This window comes from Ischnura elegans, chromosome X (assembly GCF_921293095.1).
Source record: "Ischnura elegans chromosome X, ioIscEleg1.1, whole genome shotgun sequence".
NCBI classification, from domain to species: Eukaryota; Metazoa; Arthropoda; class Insecta; order Odonata; family Coenagrionidae; genus Ischnura; species Ischnura elegans.
Window position 1 is genome coordinate 13,162,944 of NC_060259.1, and position 22,185 is coordinate 13,185,128.

The following is a 22,185-nucleotide window of genomic DNA, read 5'->3' on the forward strand; positions in this document are numbered from 1 at the left end:
AACAAAAATTACCAACTTATGCTGATGTCTAATGAAACTTATGAAATTATTAAAATTTCCACACTGATCCTCTTATAATCCTAAACAGAACTGAAAGATGTATTTCACTTCAGTAAAGAACAGTTTGGACCTCAAATTAAAGGCATTCATGAAATAATGCACCCAGATGATACTATGAAGCATGGGGCGAGTTCAAACTCATTTTGATGTATAATCATCATTAATAATTACCTATCACTACACTCAATTATGATGTTCAATAATCTTGATATTGCAATTAATATCGCAATTACAAATAAAATCTTCCAGCATTTATTGTTTTTCGGAAAATCACAAAATTTCAAAAAAGAAATGAGAGTTATAACACATTTGTTTTCGATGCTGCGTAGCTGAAGTCACTCCTGAGAAGAGTGGAAAATCAAAATAGAGTGCAACCTCGATAAAACGAGACCCCATGGTGCTCAAATAAACACTTGCTATAGCGAATTGTCGCTTTACCGGAGGTGGAGCAAATAATAGCCATTATACCTACTGCGAACAGTTATACACGAACAGGAGTGGTGGGGCAACAGAGAAATTTCTATCCGATAAACGTAAGGATAAATCCAGAGGAAAGGCATTGTTTTTTTGCATCACTAAATTTCTTACTTAAACAACAACTAACTATTTAAACAATTTGTAAGTGCCTTACTGAATAAAAATCATGGTAAGCGTTGCTTTGCCAATCATTACGCCAATACAAAACTGACTAATCCATTTTTCTATGTACTTAATTAGGGCATTTGTGTGATCATTCTATTAATTTGGTATTTTCCACTGAAAATTCAAAAAATATCTGTTAAAACTGTATCGCAATTATTTAATGCCTCAAATGCTACCATTGATGTATGTTTACGTTCCTTTACGTTAAGCAGCAGTTAAGTGAAATAACATATTGCATTTGTTTCTGCAGACGAAAACGGTGGAAGGTTGTGTAACAATCCTGCCTCAGAAAACTTTTTCCATCATATAATCTTCATTATCTACGGTAAAGAGTTTGCTAAGCACGCAAAATGATGTGATTAAAATTGCCATTGTTAAAAAAAGTTCATTTTTGGGTGTTACGCTCGCGACGTATTTGAAAGAATACACTGAATTTACCACGGCACTGAAATAAAAATGATTAGAGTTACAATTGGTACTGCAAGAAAAGATATTAATGTGATATTATTTTACGAAAAAATATAACGCAGATATTATGCTGATGTCACATAAGTAGAACAAAAGCAAGATGCAAGAAACTGCAACGAATATAACTCACATGGGTAATATTTGCGACAAAGAAACGGAAAGGCATACGCACCTGATGGACCCTAATGCCAAAAACACTTGGGAATATGAATTTATTGATTTAACATTCTTAATAATGACTGAGAAACATGAAAAAGGAATGCAGAATTTTTAAATTAAATAAACTTAAAGCACAGCATCAGCTCTTCACATATGCCATCTGTGGCGGTGCCGAATACATATGACATGGTGTCAAACGAGAGTCAGTTCTTCTGAGAGTTCTTCCAGTAGCCACCAGGGGATGCTCGGCCGCCCAGGTGACATAACAGAGCACCCGTGCTACTCCGACCACTGACGCAAATAGTTCACCTTTGTGAATAGTGATGGCATAAACGTCTCTTTTTGTGAAGTTGCCTCACCGCTCATAGCACACTCCTGAGAGCCGCTCGCACAGTGCGACTCAGCAAAGTGCTCCTGGGTTGAGAGGAGAGGGAAGAGGGGAGGGGATGAAAGGGGAAGAGGGGAAGTTGGTGAGGGGGGACTTCTGAACGAACATTTAAAATGCAACATTTCCTAGATCACAATTTGAAAAATTGGTAACAAATCACAAATTTCACAGTCACAATGCTTAACAGTTGATATAACTGAGGAACCATTTCTGCCGATACGTAATATCTTTCATGGAAGACAGTAAATGTATTCTGTCTCCTGTGCTAGGAGATGACGGCAATTTAAAAAATTCTGTTGTAACAAAATATTCTCTCCGAAACTACATGATCATGTTAGCAATTCATAATTAATTTCATCTAATTCTTATCTTTTCTTCTCATTTCTAATTCCGAAATTTGCCGTTGCTGAAAACTTTTACATGAGCATCTTCCACCATTTTTCTTTCACGATGCATGAAACAGAGAATCTTTCAAGTGACGTGAAAAGGTGTGCAGTGGGCTACCCACGAAAAGTGCCATGTGCTCCCTTTGACCAGCCAAATGTGCGATGAGCCTCACACGGAAAATGTTTGTGGAAGGAGTCATGTGTGCATGAAGTTCGGCTTCCACCGCTCTAGACTCCAAGATGCACAGAGCCTGCTGAGGGAGTCATCGGCGCCTCGCACAAAAGTCTGACTTTGCCTAGCACAATTCCAGTGCACAGTGTGCGCGAAAGAAGTCGCGTGCGCATGAAGTCCGACTCCCACCGCACACGAACCCAACCCGCACATTGTGCGCTGAGGGAGTCGTGAGCGCCTGGAGTCTTGACTTTCCCTCGCACAATTCCAGCACACATTGTATGGGAAGGGAGTCGCGTGCGAATGGAGCCGACTTCTACCGCTCAAGACTCCAATACGCACAGTGTGCGCGGAGGGAGTCGTGTGCGGTCTGCGGAGGGGAGGGAGTGGCGACTCACCAAATAACTCTCTCTCGCCTCACAGCCTCCCTTTGAATTAGTATAACCAACCTTCTGAACTCTGAACCCTAGTTCTCGATTCACAATCTATCCCTGAAATAAACTGCTTTAGGCTTAGGCATATTAATTGTGAAGAGCGAATAGGAAGATAAATTAATTATGCCACTCTCACATTACAGTACACTCCTGATTATCCGGGCTAATGATGGGGAGAGATGGCACGAATAATTGGAAAACACTGATAATCCAAACTGCCACTTAAATGTCTAGTAATGTTCATAATTTGCTTAAAACAAACTAGATATTATTATTCATGCAGTTATTCTGTTATTTAAGAGTGCTTCCCGGACTCATTGAGAGCTTTCTTTGCCAGTTCGCTATCTTTTTAGAGGGGATAACATGGTTGTAATTATATTATTAATGCTCCATGTAAGGCCTAGTTTCGAAAACCACACATCCGTGGCTGTGTGATCACGAATATAGAAAAGTGGTTTGCATGAATGCTTCAAAACTACTGCTAGACGTCGAAAACTACACTGTCAGGCACCACACCACGTACTCGCGTCTTGTACAAGTTGGCCAGGTCGCAACTGCTGTGTGCCGTGTATCCGCGATCAAAGAGCACGGTCGCACACTGCAAGGCTTGAAAAACAGGAACAGGAGTCTCCCGTGAATGCAGCTAGCACGTGATTGCTTCCGTTTTACAAAGGGGATTTTAACGGAAATAATAAGCCCGGTGTATCCTAGCATTAATGCCGTTATTCCGATGATTTTGCATCCAATTTTTTAAATATATATCGCGGAAAAAATTGAGCGATAGTGAAAATGGTGCACGGATAACACAGGTCAACAGTGGTTTTGGTGCCGGAGCTTTTAAAGCTGATTTCAAGTATAATTGGGGTGCTGAATCCAAATATGATATTAGTTTTTTCCTATCAGCTCTAGTTTTCAAGATACAGATATGTTGTTACTTACGTAAAAATTTTTCAATATGATGATATTACACATATGATAAAACCCACAACATATAAAGACTTGATTTATTTATAGGAATGTTAAATCACCTACAATTACAATAGTTTTACAATACAATTGAATACAAATAGTAACATTTTTTACTGAAATAAAACAATTTAAACAAAAAAATACGTAAAAACGTCACTCAACACTACGGAAGCTCCTTTTGCGAGTTTTCTTGCGTGCACTTTGTTAAAACAGTCTCGTTTTAAGCACCAGCAGTAATAAGCCATCATATGTTTATCCCATCTTCCTTGGTAGCGATCTTACATTGTTTAAATTTCCTGGTGAAATCATTCGCCTTGTTTTTCACTTGTGTCGCCTAAATTTTCAGGAAAACTGTCTAAGTGACTGTGTATAGTGAACTTTTATGCTAATATTACATCCAAATGGTTTAAAGTTAGTGAGCATATTGTTTACCAGCTCAAGATAATTTCTCTCGCTTGTGATTTCCCAGAAAAATTTTTATTACCTCAACGAATGAAAGCCAACTGTTTTTTTCAATCTCATTCAATGGCTTGACAAAAGCAGGATCCTTTGTAAGTTGTCTAATTTGTGGCCCATCAAAACTACCAGCTTTCAGTTTTTCTATAGTTATCTGCAACATTTTTATTCTTATGTAGCCGAAGCATGGTCCATCCTTGTCAAGAACCTTTACAAATTGCTTCATTAAGCCAAGTTTAACATGAAGGGGCGGTAAGGTGATTTTCTCCCGTTCACCAAAGACTCAGCAACAATGTTTTTACCCAATAATTAAGTTTTCTCTCTTTGACCACTCCTTCTTAATCCAGTGGTTTGTCTGTCCCTGCTAGCACAGAGGCACAAGAAACAAGGATATTTTGTGTTGCTAAATTGCTGCCCAAGAAGAAAGTTCACCAATTTTAAATCTACAAAAATCACCTAGCGATGTCCCTGGTATTTTATCTTCTGTAAGGCCAATACTATTGTACCATATTCTTCTTTCATTTCAGTTGAATGAGCGATTGGTATTGAGCCAAACTTGTTAACGTTGTAAAGAACACATTTTAAACTACGCTTGGAGCTGTCAATGAACAAACGCCAATCACTAGCTTCATATTGTGGTGGTCCCATTCCTTTCAGAAGACCTCTAAAGTCTAAACAAAATGTTAGATTGTCTTCTTGAGTAAAGATGGGTAGTAGATCCTTTTCAATTGTGAGATAAAAATTAATTTTTGTACCTTGTTCCATTAAATTCTTTTCATGCATCCTTGAAACTAGTTGTTCAGATGCTTCCTTCGGTAAGTTCAATTCTCTAACAAGGTCGCTTAGTTCATCTTGATTAAATAGTTGAGGATTTGTTGATACTGCCTCGTAGTCACTGTCACTATCGTCAATAGAATCAGGAATGTGTTCAAATGGCTCATATTTATCCTCACATACATCTCGTAATGTCTGAAATATTAGGATCGGGATTTATTCTGAATGGGGTACCGGGTGTCTAGCTGAAGGCAAATCTGGATATTTCCATTTGTGGCGATTGTTTCGATTAATTCCCGAAACATTTACCATGCAAAAATAACAGTCGTCAATATGGTTTGTAGGTTCTCTCCAAACCATTGTCACACAAAACTTTAAACTTTTCCTATTTCCTGTAGTCCAATACCGCTGATGTTCTGTACATGTTTTACACACAACATGCGGTGCCTACTTTTTACCTTGGTCACCAAGCTGAACAACAAAATATCCTAGGTATGCACGTTTCACGAAGTCTGTAATGTTTTTCCTATTTTCTTTTAAAGTATATTCCCCACAAATGTAACAAAACACATCACAATGATTTACACAGCTTCTTCGATTTGAGCTCATTTTTAGAGGCTGCTTTATAAAAACTTTGAGAATTTGACCATTTGTTTTCGGAAATTCCCTTACGGCTTACTTACTCCCGCCTCTCCATTTTCAAAGACACTCTCTCTTTACCATATCCCCCCTTTTTTACTCTTCTCCACTTATCTGTGATTCTTCCCACGTGTCGTTATTCTACAGTTATGACTAGGGTCCTTTTCCAACGTGGGTTTCCCACATCCTTTAGTTGTATCTTTTCCCACTGCCTCCGCTCTGTACGCCTGTCTCCCCCTTCTTCAAACACGCCAAATCCTCCCCAACCCCTTTCCCAAAGGCATAAAGGTGATTTTCAAAGTAAATACTGCAGAGTGATTATGAATTAGTTTATTTATAGATTGATTTAAATTTAAAAAATATTTTCTGAAATATATAAAAAATTTGAAAGAATATAATCATAAAATACGCCGTATCTAAAAAAGTAGAGCTGTTACGTAAAAACGGATATCATATTTGGATTCAGCACCACTAATATTGTTAGTATCAGCTAAAAAATTCCCGGCACCAAAAAAAAAGTTTTTTTTTGTTGGCCTGTGTAATCCACGACCCAAATAAACCGCAGCCGGATAATCGGGAGTCTGCTGTACTGCATTTTTATTTTCTTGCTTAGATGTGTTTGGTGTTTATTGGCCATGGTGTCTGCCATCAAATGCTTTCTATTCACGCAACTCATGGACATGCAGGTGTGCTGCCGCCCGAGAAACAAAAGACAAAGCATTCGCGAATGTTAATGCCACAATATTTTCACCAAAATGAAGTACTTATTTATTGAACGACAGTTTACTGCATGAATTTGAGACTGAGCACTACTTTTCAACTTCATTTCTAACAGATCTCAAGAAATAACAGAGATGAGGGACTCTTGAGGGTTTTCCGGTGATGGAAACTCTCACTATGGCAAGTGCCAACACCAAAAGGGCCTAGAAAAAACTATTTTTTTGCATGCTTATTATAGGGTCAATTGATGGTGCCTCGGCTATCTCTCTTAACCCTTTCAGTGCGGATGGCATAGCATTGATGCCCAGCATAGGTCCTGCCAACGGGTGGGTGGCATCACATTGATGCCACGCCGGCCTATGTCCTTCAATCGCTCCCTACTCTCCTCCGCTCTGTTCTTTCTACTCTCACGATGGTTTCCCGCATGCACATTGGATTAGGCTACCTTGATATGCCTTCCGTTTTTGAAAAAAAGTTTATATTTTTTTAGTACATTTTTTTACATTTATGGAGTACTTTTTAATTTGTAAGATTTTTCACCATTACAAAAAAATTAAAATGTGATATTTTATTTACTCTTATGAATATTTATACTAAATGTTGCCAGATTTGAAGGTTATTATCCCCGTTTTAGTCGTATTAAAATTTTTGTAAACAATATTTAGTCATAATCTTCCTTTCATCTCACCGACGAAAATTATTTTCGTATTTCAAAATACAGTCAAAATACACAAGCTAAACACAGTTGAATAATATTTTTATCTTTTTATTATTGTGTAAACTTAATATTTACATAATGCCGTTTTAACTCATAACATACTTCCATAACATATTTGCAACTCATTTTCTAAATGTTCCTTTCAATAGGGGTTTGATTATATTGGTTTCCGAAAAAGAAATAGATTTTTTCGAATTTTTCTCATTTATTTCGTTTGAGTTTGTTAAAGTTACTAGGCTCGAATAATTACGTCTACCAATTTGTTATTCACGGGAAATATTGAAGGTTCTAGGAAAACTTTTATATTTATTTCATTTTGAATGAGAAATTAGAATTGGGGAAACCTTTGGGGAAAAAATGATCAAATTTCGGGGCTCAAAAAAAAAAGAGTCGTTTTATGTCACCGCGGAATAGACTACAAGTCACTCTGTGTCTCCTGTTATCTCTATTTTTAGAAGTATTTTTGCCATTCTTATGAGAAATGCATGCAAATGCAAAGTATTCTGTTATGTGCATGTGGTGGAGAAGGTGAGCTCTTCCTGCTCAGTTTTTTCGACTCTCGCCATTAGTACCGTCTCTACTTCGGACATCTTTCGATTGCGTGCATTTTCACTCCCCTACAGAGATTTTATTTTTTTATAATATTACCGTATAGCCTTTTTCTATTTGAAATTTCAGTATTTTACATATATTTAGCCACTTACGTGGAATATGGGAGAAACCTTTATTTTTAATTTTATTCCTATTCTCAAACCCCAAGGACCGTTTATGTATCAGCCTTTGGTGAACTAGGCTTAGAATATGTCCTCGCAATTAAGCTACCTCTGGCACAATTTACTTAAGTATATGCATGGAAAACTGCATTGGGTCTTCTCCGCGAAGGATTTTTCAACTTTGTAGCAATTTACATATTTTACTTCAACCAAATAGAGCTATTATAATTAGAAAAGACCGAGCATAGGGATCTTACTCGTGGGGAATGGGAGATATTTTTAATCTGGTATACCTAATGTATGATTGTATTAAGTATTACAAGATGGCCATCCATTCCAGATTATTGGAAAATGTAGGAAAATATCTTCGATGTTTCTTGTCTTCACACCACTTTTTCCCGTGACCGATTTCAACTAATTTTCCGTTGCATGCATTTTGGCAGGGACCCTGGAGTAGATGATCTGATACCAAGAGACCCCTTGCATAAAATTCGACCCCTTTTGAATTTATTCACTCAAAGAATGAAATAAATTTACTATCCGGGTAAAGAACACTGCTTCATGAGTCCATGTTGCTTTGGCGCCACAAACACGGCATAACATTATATATGCTTTCAGGGCCTAATGGCGTCTTGCAAGATGCTATAATTTACACAGGGGCGAAGGATCCTGATGTTGGAGGCAGGGGACATGCAAACAAAGTCGTGCGAAAATTAATCGATAGATTTCATCTCTGTGGACACAGTTTATACAGTCGCGAAGCCACGATTTTGAAATGAGGGGTTTTTGCCGGAGATTTTAGGGCCCTTCCGGAGGGTGCGGGGGCCATCTTACCCGTTTTTGGCGCCTCAACGGGGGTTGTAACCCATAACCCTCCCTTCCGTGGAAACACTGCATAGTTTACGTATGGAAAATTATAATAATCCTTGAAGTATCTATTGAGTTACTCAAAAAAGACACACCTCTGAAACTCTAAGGACAAACAGAGAAATAATACTCCTCACGTTCTAAGAACGACTAAAAAGTGGCTCTGATGATATATGATGTGCAGAAGCTCCAGGGCTGTGTTTGAAGCCTTTTGTCAAAGAATTCCACAATTAGTTAGTTTTTATAGCATTAACGCAAATAAAAATGTCAAAAAGATAAAATAACTTTCATATGTTTGCATGCAAATCTAAGTTACTGGTAAATTTAAAAATTTATAAATGTGAAAATTAAACTTCGAAAACTTTTATTTTCCCAAAATTTGATGCATGGAAAGTGGATGATAACTGAGAATATATTTATCTTCTTTTATAATACAATTCCACCATCATTTCAGAAATTATTTTAAGCTTCTTAGTTGCTACGTAAAGATTAGTTGCCCGTCGTCACCTAATTTTTGTGTAATGGGTTGCATAAATATCCGGAGCATTTTTTCACATGGGTGCGGATGGCATCACTGTGATGCCATTAACAAATTGTTTAATAAATAGTGAAATGAATATAAAAATCTTTTTTGTATTGAAATTGTTTACATATTTTCGAAAAACAAAGTGAATGAAGTGAAAAAAAATTCTCCGCCAATGTGAAACAACTCTGAGAAAATGTTACGCAATGAAAGGGTTAATGGCGGGGGTCTCACAATAGCCCGTACTCGCTTTAACGAGGTTTCACTGTACCATTTATTAGGTTCTACCATCAATGATAACCCTAGCTTTTGTTACTTATTTTGCTGATAACTGGTTTGACCTTCCAACATGGAGTTTATGAACCAGGAAACTATCACAATGGCAGAAACTACTTCCAATACACAATGGCAAAATTAATGAGGCTCATTTTCTTCACCAAATTGGAATTCTAGGTTTTGAAGGTTGTCATTTAGTATATCAATAAAAACTACGCAGTGGTGGGGAAGAATGCCTCACTTCAGTAACTTTGGTTAATAGTAATGGACAGCTTATCATAACCAATAATCTCAAAACTTCTTTATTACAATAACAAAATATATGAAAGGTAGAAGAACCTACATTTCCCAAAAATAGGTAAAATAGGATAAATAGCAATTCTTACCAACTTCATCAACCTTTTCTTCACAAAATCATCCCTCCATCCGTTACGGCATTAAAAGCTCTTTTCAGTTACTCCGAGTCATACTTGCATGTATGCAGCCTCTGGTCACCCTCACATAATTACAAACTATGTCACCTGACCAAACTACACGAAGTTGAGCTATGCATTGTATTGGCTGACATAGCTACAACACATCAATGATAATTTCCACAATCATAAATGTATCTGTTGATGGAATTCAGTCATAATTAGAGATGGGTCGAATAGCAGATTTCTCAAACTCGAATATCGAAATAGAATATTAAATCATTGCTCGAATATTCGAATACCTCGAAAACTAGAATTGCACAAAGAATATTATTTCCTTAAGCTTATTATTTCTTACTAAGTTTCTATTTCCCTTGATGAATATATAAATAAAAAGGTAAACAGTGGAACCTCGATCTATCGTTTTTCAGGGGGAACGAAAAAAAAAATTATAAATGCGGGAATGTTTGACTGGGTTGCCTATGCAGCAGGAAACCCAGGATTTTGGCGAGTAATTAAGATTTCCTTTAAAGGATTCAAACCGGAATTTAGCTGATTAATGGAATATTTTAATTTTATGGAAAGAATTTGGGCTTATAGTTGATTCTACTAACATCTCTTTCAAATATCCTAAGGGGACACACCAATTTGCAAAAAAACGATTGCATGCCATCTCGGCTTTAACACTGCTACGATGGATTTCTGTCTGATGTATATATTCTTATCTACCAAACTTCATTTCTGCGGCATGCCGATCTGATACTCGGGTTCATCCAACTTCTTATTTTCAACAGGTAGCTCGCTTTACCCTCACTCCTACTGTCAAGTGCTAGAGGACAATCTGAGGCGTTTTGCAAAATACAGGTGCTTCTCCCCCGGATTTTTTTCAATTATTTTCAGTCCATCTTTGGAAGTTCTCACGAGATAAGCAGATGAATTCGAATTGCTAGCGGGGAGAAACCAAATATCCTGAGAAAATATCCCTTCGACTGTGACAATAGAGATTTATAGCATAACTCATAAATTGTAACTTGATATATGTTTTCGAAAAAAAAAAATACCGTATCAACTTCCGAGAAGCTCAGTTGCGAGGATATCGAGTTTCGCCAGAATGCTAAGTCTCCGTCGCATTTTGACATTTATTTCTTTGCGTAAAATGCTAAAATAAACTCAGAAATACGTCGTGTTTGGTCTTATTCTTTTTGAAATTACGCGAACGTAACTAATATTTCAATCCGATAATGGTGTAGTATCAACTGACTAAAGTCATTGTTAGACACCTTTTGTGCTAATAGATGACTCATGCAGCGGTTGACCTCCACAGAAATGGAGAACTTCGAAGCTGGTAGGAAAAAAAAGGTCAGTAGGGGAGAAAAGGGAGGGCTCGAAACTAGTTTCTATTGTTCTCGTGTAACTTGGTATTTTTTCGAAGCTAAGGCTAAGGTCTTCGTAATAGGGAAGGACAGTACTAAGAGAAGTGGGAAACTTGGAATTCAACGTCACATATCACGATTATTATGCTTTCTCCCTGAGCCTGTCAAGAAGTATGCCTAACCAACAGGTTGTCCAACCCCAAAAGTTGGATGACATAACATAACAAACGGTAATGAGAAAACGACACAAAGGACACGTCAGATGCAACCATAAGTAGCAGTACTGTGTTTGATAGCATGAGATGCACATACGTAATAACTCAGGTTGAAATCCATGCAGGCATGTGGAAATGCATAGCAGACAGACAAACAGACATCTACTTTTCTATACACCCATGCCTCGCATAGTGCAATTTCTATATGGCGCAAATTCGTTCCTTGAGGAAACATCATAACGCAGTGTAGCCTAATCAAAAAACTTTAACGCTCTCATGATAAAACTTGAACTTGCACTAAGTACACACGAAATTGCTGTCATTTTACCCAAATTAATAGTATTGCTTGCCTCTAATCTTCTTTTTTGTTTATATATTAATCGAGATCCATTGCTGTGCAATGGCCAGAAGTATTACTCGTCATTGGGTCCAGATAGCCGGCCTACCGAAGTAATTTATCTCGTCTCCTTAACAGAATGACAATAGTTAAGTTAGATCTTTAATTAAGCATTGAGCTAGCGGAAATGAGTTTTTTTAAGCAATGCATTTTGAGACGTAATTTTTCCCGTCATAGGTTATCGGGTGATTGACTTCCAGGTAGAGGGTCTACGCTAAAGCCTTGAAGGTAATCAGTATTCACGGGGGAGAAATGGAGCAGTGGCCAAGTTGCATATGAATAACATCAACACATAAAAGGGTCCGCTATGGAGTCTCAAACACAATGGCTTCATTCCCTCCCAGCAGTCGTAGGCCCTCTGTGTCTCAGGAATACAGTGCAGCAGTAGAAGGTGATTTTGATAGAGCCATACAGAGTTAAAGCCAAGAGAACAAAGGCAAAACATAGGAATGCTGGTAGAAAAATCAAGAAAAGCCTAAACCTAGAAGAGAAATTGAAAGAGGTCAATTGCTTTGGAAATGGAGAGCATCAAAACAATATTGTGCGGAAGTTTAAACTCACGATGTCTCATTCTGAATAAAGATGAAGTATAACTTCAGCGGCCTCAGCACCAACTTCAACCAAGCGGTCAACACATACAGAAAGTTCATTGAATGTGAATGTGTTCAGTGAATCTGTACAAAAAGAGGAGGGTGGTAATCGCTCCGAGGCATTTAGTGAAAGCTCTGGTTGGTTCCAGAATTTTAAAAGGCAAGCAGGTATTTTCAGTGCAGCGATATCAGGTGAATCTGCAAGTGTTGATAGCACTGTCACCGCAACATTTTCTGATGAACTCCAAGCTGTGATTGAAAGTGCAACTAGTTTTTAGTGTTAGCTTTCCCCTGCAACTAGTTTTTAGTGTTAAGGAGATGATGTTATTTTGGAAAAGAATGCATTCTCGTCCATTCATTTTCAGGGAAGGAAAACCTGGGTCCGGTTTCAACGCATTTAAAGACTGTTTCACATAGCTGCTAATGCCTCGGAGGACTGCAAATTAAAATGATTTATCATTTATAAACTCCACTAGCTGTGAAATGGCATTCAAAGTAGCATTTGCCTGTCATTTCGATGAGTGACAAAAGGGCCTAGGAGACACAAGTTGTTTTTAGACTGGTTTGAAAAATCGTTAACTGCTGGCAATGCATTACGAACCCTTAAGATAGGAGATGTTAGCCCACCCACACGACAGGAGGGAATTTCAAAGCACGTACGGATTTTTTTTAACGTGAATTTAAGTCTTTAAATGCGTACCTACTATCTTTACAGATATTTTAAACAATAAATATTCATATAAATAAGGTTTTTTAAGGCTATTAATGGGAATATATATGGTTTAGAGGAAATTCGATACCCAACACCTATGCTACCAGAAACGCATCCTTATCTTCCCAATGTTAAAACGCTCTCGTATAACGCAAATTCGTATAGCACATAAACCCCAAGGAATGCATCCCTTGCGCTATAAGAGGAATGGGTGTATGTATATAGATACAACACACTGCATCTTTTTGAGAGCCTGACATGAAATTATGATGCATCAAAACTCGGAATATTGATGTTAATACAATGTATCCCCCACTGGTCATATTTGTTTGAACTCGCCCCATGAATTCAAACTCACCCCACTCTATGGCACCAAAAAAATAAACCCAGCTAATACGCTGGGAAAGCTCTAGATCCAATGCTTGATTTGTATGACTTCAAAATCTAATTGAGGAGTAGGTTTATTACTTTGAACAAGGTTTTTTATCTTCTGCATTCTATATAACAATTGGAGTTTCCACTAAGCTGAAAAAAGTTGATGATACAAGGTAGCAGATCATGCGGCCAAAATCATACACACATTTATACGCAGCCTAGAAAAATGCTGATGGGCTGGCAAATGACTATTTTTCTCGACTGACTTCAATGAGCGCTCATTTCCCCAACTTTTGTTCCACTCGCAAATGACGTGGCAGAGTGGGGCCCTTCACTTGCCAAGGCAACTTGAAAGTTGCTCATGGACGGACATTTTGATGTACTATAGGAGCATTGTACAACAAGTTTATGCATAACTATGTAACCATTGTATCTTAGAAACTCGGAACTCTGGAATATTCAAAATTTTGTGAAAATGGAAATAACCATACATTCCTTCAAAATATAAATTAAGTGTCACTATACTCTCTTTACCTGATAAGCCACCATCAACACTTAGTGAAAACTGTCTCCATTAAGAAATATTACAGATCTTTTCCACTTTGCAAGACTCAATTTGTGATTAGGCAGTAGCAGAAAATGATGACAGCTAATTATCTTGCTAGTTTCGATGAAAATATACAGAAATTTGATGATGTGCTTCTCATCACTTGAAATGCAGACTACAGGCCCAAAAATGGAGAAATAAAGGTCATCTAACAATTCAAACAAAATCAGATTTAGAAGTTCAAAAATTTGGTTATCATGCCCTTTGCAAAAGACCTAGTGGACAAATAGTGCAGTGTGACAAGTGGTTGTACTGCAAAAATTAACACAGAGAAGCATCCCTTTCACTACATCAAGCTACACTCAGAAGGAGGCACAAAGAGAGATTTATAAAGCATACTGTATAAGAGGAAAATTAGGCCAAGGCCACGTAATTACCCCCTGCTTATATATTTGAGATATGCACTGCACTGCTGTCAGTCGATTCCCTTCTGTTGCATGGTCAAGCTGCAGCCTGGTCTTCACAAACCAAATAGGGTTTGTAGCAGAGCAAGCCACAAAACCTATGAGAATTAAGAGGAATTATTAGTAAGCATATCAAAGACACTAAATGAATAGCGTGTCACCTTTGTAACAATTTAACTATCATGCGTGAGCAACCATAAGTAAGTAGGTAAAATAGCCTGCATATTAAATTCAGTATGTAACTCATACTGTTCTCTGTTCTAGCATTTTGGCTACAGAAAAATAACAGTTATGTCACATCAGAAGTGCCTTGGGCAGTAAAAATAATGACTACCCACCTTATTGACACTTTTCCAAGGGAGGTAGCTCATGGACTTTATATCTATAGCTTTAATGGCAATAATGGCTAAAATGATGGTAAAATCTGGGAGACATCCCATGAAGCATTTCTATTGCAACAAGTGCCAAAAACTTTAAAGATGAAGGGGATATAAATAACTATAAGTCACTGGCAATTTTCCACAAATACTTTGATTTCATAACTGGTTCCAATGCATTTTGCACTACACACAGGTAATGAACCTTGAAGGTTTACTGCTAGATAACACAAAATGTAGTAAAACTTAAGTATTTGTGGAAATTGCCACTGACTTTTAGTTTATAAATATGTTAGAATACCATGAGATTAAGCTGGATACAATTTTCTATAGATGAAGAGGAGTTACAAACATGTAAGTATACTGTGTTAGATGTCACAGAAATATTTTCAAGCCTATACTTGAATTATACTGATTAACACACATCATTCATTAGAGAAGGTTACTCCACCAAGCACTGCTTATCATATCAGCGCCCTAGAAAGTGCCCTAGCTAAAAATACACGCACCAACAATGTTTCTCCACACTTCCAGATGCACTGAGGCCACGTTACACCTATTCAATTTAATGTCAAGTATTATTATTCACTTTTATCATAGCACAGAGAAGGACAATTCATCATGTGAGAAACTTTTTTAACACCTCTTTAATAAAGAAAATTACAAATTAGACCACTAAGTCCAGAAATTCTTCTATTTTTCCAAGTTCATATGACTCTTTAGCTATCAGTCCATTTTCAGCAGGATGTGAAAAGGGGGCCAATACTATTTTACAGATATTTACAAGATTTTGAATTCTTAATATTTGTAGCATCTCAATTTCATTTTATTAATCTATATTTCTATATTTTTTAGATAATGCATTTAGATACATGAAGCAAATAAATGTAAAAAAAATGTAGGGCCAAAACATTGGTCATGGCAGTATTCAAACATCCAAAGAGGTAGTAAAAGGATTAATTACAATGACGAAACTATAAAAATACATATTTAGTATATTTGCATTATCGGATAACGTCAATGAGAAATGTGAAAAATTGTTTCAAGAGGTTGGTAACACGATTGCAATCTCATATACCGTAAATTTTTCATTTTGACGAGAAGATCAGCCCCTGAAGAGAGATATGGGAATGAAAAATTTAAAGCAAAAAAAAATTCTGATCGTGTATAACAAACCACTCTGAGTTAACCACTCATAATGATAACCATTAGGATACAATACAGTGGAATCTCCTTATAATTAGAGCTCAAAATTCTGAGAAACTTGCTCGCTATATTGGCCACTCATTACATCCAAGGGTAACACATGAAGCCCCTCTATTTTCATATTCATCCCCCTCACCACTCTTCTTACGTTTCAGTACTATTCTACAGAGGTAGAAGACTTACGGAAGTGCTAACTTGCCTGTTTACCTACGATTTTGCAAATGAAACTTAGCAAAACAATTTATCCTCACTTATTGTCAAAAAACTTGCATCTGTGGCTGAATGGTACACCATGTGTCGCGACATAATCATCAATGTGTGTAAATTTGCTGAAAAGTGGCCGACTCTGGGTAAAACATATGTATCTCACCAAGCTGCTCAAGAGACAGTTGTGGTGGTATGAGCATGCGATACAATCACACCTTCTCACAACACTTTGAAATCATAAACACTGAGATGTCATGAGGGCAACTATCTCAGGATCATGCATCCTGCAGCAGAAGATGAACCATTTTGGATTCAAGCAATTAAAGCCACAGGTATTTTCAAATGCAAGGTTGTCCTACCACATTAATAATCATAATCAGTGAGACCTACTACACTTTTCCTTCCACTATGCAAGAGTATGAATGAGGTAGCCTATCAGGCACAGAAACACCTGAAATCAGCACAAGAAGATATCACATAGGCACTCCAGTATCATTTCAGTCTTCATTAACCATCCTGGATAGGAGGCTATCGTGGCTTCATTTATTTTCAGTAATAATGTAAACTGAGTACACAACAGAACAGAGTGGAGAGAAGAGGACAATAAAATTAAACAATGACAGAGATCAGTGTTGTGGGGAAGGTGAAGACTGATGCCTACTAGATTCTTTTCAGATCATGTTTTATGACTGGTATGCCCCATGCAAACCTGGCACAAATGTAAGTCAACTCCACCCTTTCCTCACACCATTGCCCTCAGATACTGTCTGACTGGCTAAATGCTACTCCGCCATACTAAAGTGGTGCTCAAGACTCTTCATATCATATACATGGCACAAATCTTGCATTCTTATGTTAGTTTTACTAACAATAATGCAAGAAAAATCTCCCCCTAGCTATGGTGAGGAGTTAATAAGGCCAGTGTGGCACTCCATTGGACAAGCTCTCACCACTGCTTGGGCATAATACCACACTGCCTGGCACACACACTGAGTCTTCTTTCCACATGAAACTACAATGGCCAATGTTGCGAATCTATCATGTGCCTGCAAGCCGGGTCGTCAATCAGTTTAACTTAAATGGTTTGGTAATTTTTACTGCATTTTTTGATGCTTACACTTTCAGTGGCTGGCACATGTACACATGTTTCCAGAGCTATTATTTCTGCTGTCACCAGCAAAATGGGTGCCCCATTTACTTTCAGAGAAACTAGTTATGCACAGCTTAGAAGAGATAAACCTCATCGTATCGAGCACATACCATTGCAGGGACTTCTTGGCCTCACTTAATGTACAGTTTTAATAAGTTAATCAAAGGCCTTTTGATGGAACATTGCCAATCACTAGGGTCCCTAAAAAATGATAAATAGCTCTAGGGAAGGTTGCGTAAACAACAGCAGTTAAATTTCTGAAAGAGCTAGTATTTTATGAAACTGAAGAGGAACGAAAAAGGCATTTATCAGATGGAAGATAATATGGACTCCATGGCGATCTTATATGCAGACAGTTTTCAGCATTATGATCTACAGGGATACGATTCTAACCAACAGCTACCCTGACCTAACTATAGACAAATGATAACATTTTTTCATCCAGAAATACTGACAATTGAAATACATATGTGCCTACAGAGACTTCCCTGTTATAGGGGACTCCCTACCATATCGGTGATGCCACCACAGCTTATTCAACATGTCAATGCAAGCACTTGATTTTTTTCCAAAAATTTCTTTCATGAAAAATTGCAATCGTACGGAAACAGTAGAGATACTTTTGCCACCCTGCTATATCAGTGACACTCCAGTCACCGACCCTCTGCCATGGACACGGTCAGTCTGCTGCAGCATGAATTCTATCGTTTAGGGGTCATTTTTAAAGATGGCAATGCATAAGCTCAACACCAGTCCATGAATTTGAGAGTTTAGCCTAAATTAACTCTTTTATCTTATCCAATGATTCATTACAACCTCTTAAGTCACAGTTTAGGTAGCTCAGCACTGTGAATATAATTATTACGCCCAATTGACAACTTTGTCGCTCAACCCAACCTGCAAGATTTACTTGCGCAGAGCAGTCCCATTATAGAATCAGCACAATTTGCTTAAGTGGCATTTTGGGATAGATACCAAACACAAAAAAATATGTATTTTGGCAGCGAGATAAAATAAAATGCCCTCAACCCACCATCAGATGGAGGATTGAGGTGAGTTCACATAAATAATAATTAAGGGTTTAAGTCATACCATGACTTAGCAAACATTTGTTATCAAATAGGGCAACGACTTCAGTCATATTTCTTTACAAATATCAAAATATAAAGAATGCCATATTTTTCTGAAAAATATAATTTGTCAAGTTTGAAAGATGTGAAATTTCAAGCAAAATATTGGAGTTACAACTAAAAAATATAAAATTTCATGAATAAAGAGCCATTCACAAAATTTTGTCCATTTTAGCAAACACTTTAATGACAAATTTAAACTAATTACGGCTTTACACATAAAAATAACAACTTTAATGCTTCTATTAAAATTTTTGAGAAAAAGCTTACTCATGAAATTTAGGTGTCCTCACCAATAACCCGTAATAACTTAATTCTCACAATTCTGTGCTTGCTTAAACAAGCTGTCACTGTAATTCTGAATAGAGTCAAGAACACCTCACTAAAGAAGATATAAGTAGATGATGATTGAAATAAAGATCGAGATTTGACCAGAAATTCAAAAATAATGCATGGAAATACATATTTCAGGTTTGTAAATTCAAGAATAATTTTTCCATTCCAATGTTTCCAAGGCTCCATGGCCCATTTGCATTCCACAACATCATTTGCTACTCTGTTCAAATGCTGATGACGTTAGATTAAGACCAACTCGAGGAAAATGATTTTCTCACTGGAATCAGGAATCACACTTGAAGTGCACATGCATGTCTCAAAGATCCATCCCTAGCGACTAGCTCAATGTCCTTAAATATGGAGACCAAACTGATTGATACTTACCAGCAAAGGAAGCAGACAGGACATGCACAGCAGGCGTGTCAGGGACTAATCCTGGCAAATGCGATGAATTGCAGAAGGATTTTGCTTGTGAATATGCACAAAAGTAGATGGCTCGAGATGGAGCCACTCCTACAATGTTGGGTCCAAGGCCTTTGAAGAGTGCACGTGGGCCCTCATTCTCCACTATGTGCCTGCGGGTGACATGAGAGACAGAGAGACAAACTTAAAGCCTGTTCAAACAAAATGCGCCCAAAGTTTGAACTACATTGAAAACTGACAAGACCAAACAGCATTCATTATAAACCAATGACAACACTGGACACCAGTTCACCCGCTTGCTCCTCCTCTGCCAACAACCAATCAATGTACAACCACCCACAGTATTTGACCTGAAGGCGAGCCAGGAACCAGAAAATCCTGGTCAAGAGAAGCAGTCTTTCTGTAACCCATGCCTGAATGGACATTCTGACTGGGTAGAGCTAACTTTTTCTCAATAAAACAAGACCAAACAGCTGCATTTCTCACTATGTTATTCAACCCAAAGGTGGGCTTGGGAAGGTGAGGGTTGAGCTCCCCCACACTAAGCCACCGACATGTCAATTTCACACATTCAGGGCAGGGGGGTCATTCCCTTTTCCAGAGGCAACTCGCAGTGCTTCAAGGATTTTTTTATTTGGTGATGTCCGAAGAATTCACCCAGGACAAAACCCTTTCATCAGTGATCACGTTCTTTACCCATTACGCAACCACACTCCTCAATCTGGAATTGTTGAAATGTAAAAACTCTGAAAAGAGAACTAATGGTATGATACAAAGGAGTGACATTAATTTGATGATAGGCGAAAGCCTAAGAATTATTTTCCAGGGAAATGTGACCGATTTCAGTTGCTAACTGACGAAACTGGTGAACATTTTGGCCATATAACTTCAGCATAAGATAATAATTACAATAGCCCTCTTGAGTAGCTATTGCCCTTTATTCTCCAGCGAATGTCACAAACAGAAAATTCTGAAATGGAAATACCTGAAAGGTAAATACTTCACAATTGTTGGACTAATTTCACCACAAACGCATTCTAAGAAGCACAAAGACACGAACAATGACACTAACATAAGAAATACAGACTGGAAAGCAGATTATTGAATAATTCTTTCATGATTGTTCCTCCACATACGATGCTGAAACATCAAATATAAGTTAGACTAATGAAAAAAGATGCACTTGGTGTGAATTTTGGTGCATTTGGGGCGTGGGAGAGGCAAGAGGGGAGAGGACACAAGCGGCCTTCAATCTGGTCAATTTAGCCACAGCCGTCGATCAATATCGGAATAGAAGCGCATATCCGAAGTTCGCACACGTTTATAGCCACTCGAGAGGCCTCTTCATACACCATAGGATTCTTAACTGTGTTCTTGGATCTAACAATATTTCACTTCTCTAAAAGTTGGTAACATCGATTTGTTTAATGCCGATCAGGCGCCAAATAAGGGACAAGTCGTCTCACTACGCATCCATTTTTACCTTCTACCATCTTCTGATTTATATTATTGAAGATGAATGCCCTCCTAGCAGCACATGTGGGATGAATTTTGCTGTATTCGAGGCGTGGGAGGGGGAGAAGCGAGCGGGGAGCGGCCTGCCGCTCTTGTATCCGCGACGCTGTGTGGGGGTTGGAATGTTTTCTTCGTGGACACGGACTCAAATTAGGCATTTTGTGGCTAAACGATGGCAGATACGTCAAGATGCATGAAATTTTTACCAAAAGACAGTAACTGGACAAAATCTATAGGGACTGACCATAAAATATTATACTTTTCGAATTTTGACCCTCCCCCCTACATTGCATTTGAGCGAGGGTCAGGGGTTCACCTAGAGGTCTCAAATTTTTCAGGCCTTATCTTTGATCAGTCCCACAACTTGTTTTCATTGGGCCAGATGGATTTGAAAAAAAAATGATTTTTCCGATCCGCCCTAATGTATAAGCATAAAACAATAGGGATGAGATTGGCCAACATGGTCATTTTTTTGGATTAGCCACATGGAATGCAGGTTGTTTATTTTAGGTAAGGCTGAAGATACTTTATCAATAAGCCTATTATTAAATTAGACAATACATATTATGCAAAAAGAAATGACAACAGCAAAGACAGATTCAAGCATTATTCCAGCTACTCAAGGCTTTCTCTCATAAATATAAAGTTTTTTATGCCACTCTTTATGCATGTAAATAAGATGCTTTTCAGGGATTCAGCTAAACTCATACCCCCATTTAAAATACAAAAAATTGTTACCAACCATCAATAACTAAAAATGAATAAGTCATAAAACAACTGAATATAATTGAATATATTTACTGCCAGTAAGTCTTATGTAGGCATTTTAACACAATTAAAATAGTCGCCTTAGGTACTGAAGATTAAATTTTAGTAAGAATGTAACAATCAAAACATAATGCAGAATGTTTCCCAAGTTTTCCACCATGTAATTTGCTGCATGTTTCACGATGTTTCAAAGAATGACTTGCTCTTCAACGTCAAGGGATCTTCTAAAAAAATTTCAGATATTCAGAAGATCCCTTGAGGATGAAGAGCAAGTCGCTTTTTGAAACGTCACGTGACATGGAGCAAATCACCCAGTGGAAAACCCAAGAAACCTTTCTGCACTTGATACGCCGGGAGAATCTAAGATCTTAAATCAAAACAAAACACAAGAGAAGAAATAAAATTTAATATGACAAACACTAATCCAAGACCAAACGTAAATCATTTAAAGATTTAATTAAAACTATGTCGGTCAATTTGGTTTTTCAATAAAATATTATACTAAATAAAATTTATCAGTAGGTTTTTTTATACCCTGTTTCAGATTCTACTTATTGTGGTCGGATTACAATTATTGATGAAACTTAAATCTTACTTTACATGACAAGTGACTGCACAATTAA

General features: G+C 37.5%; 1 protein-coding gene across 1 annotated transcript in view; it reads right to left on the reverse strand.

Annotated features, from left to right (window-relative positions):
* Window positions 1-22,185, reverse strand: part of LOC124170617 (solute carrier family 25 member 36) — a 102,895-nt gene that overhangs the window by 18,136 nt on the left and 62,574 nt on the right. The window contains exons 3-4 of the mRNA XM_046549447.1: window positions 19,241-19,431; window positions 14,424-14,548 (exon numbers count right to left, since the gene is read on the reverse strand). Of these exons, the coding sequence (XP_046405403.1) occupies window positions 14,424-14,548; window positions 19,241-19,431 (316 nt within the window). The remainder of the gene's footprint in view (window positions 1-14,423; window positions 14,549-19,240; window positions 19,432-22,185) is intronic.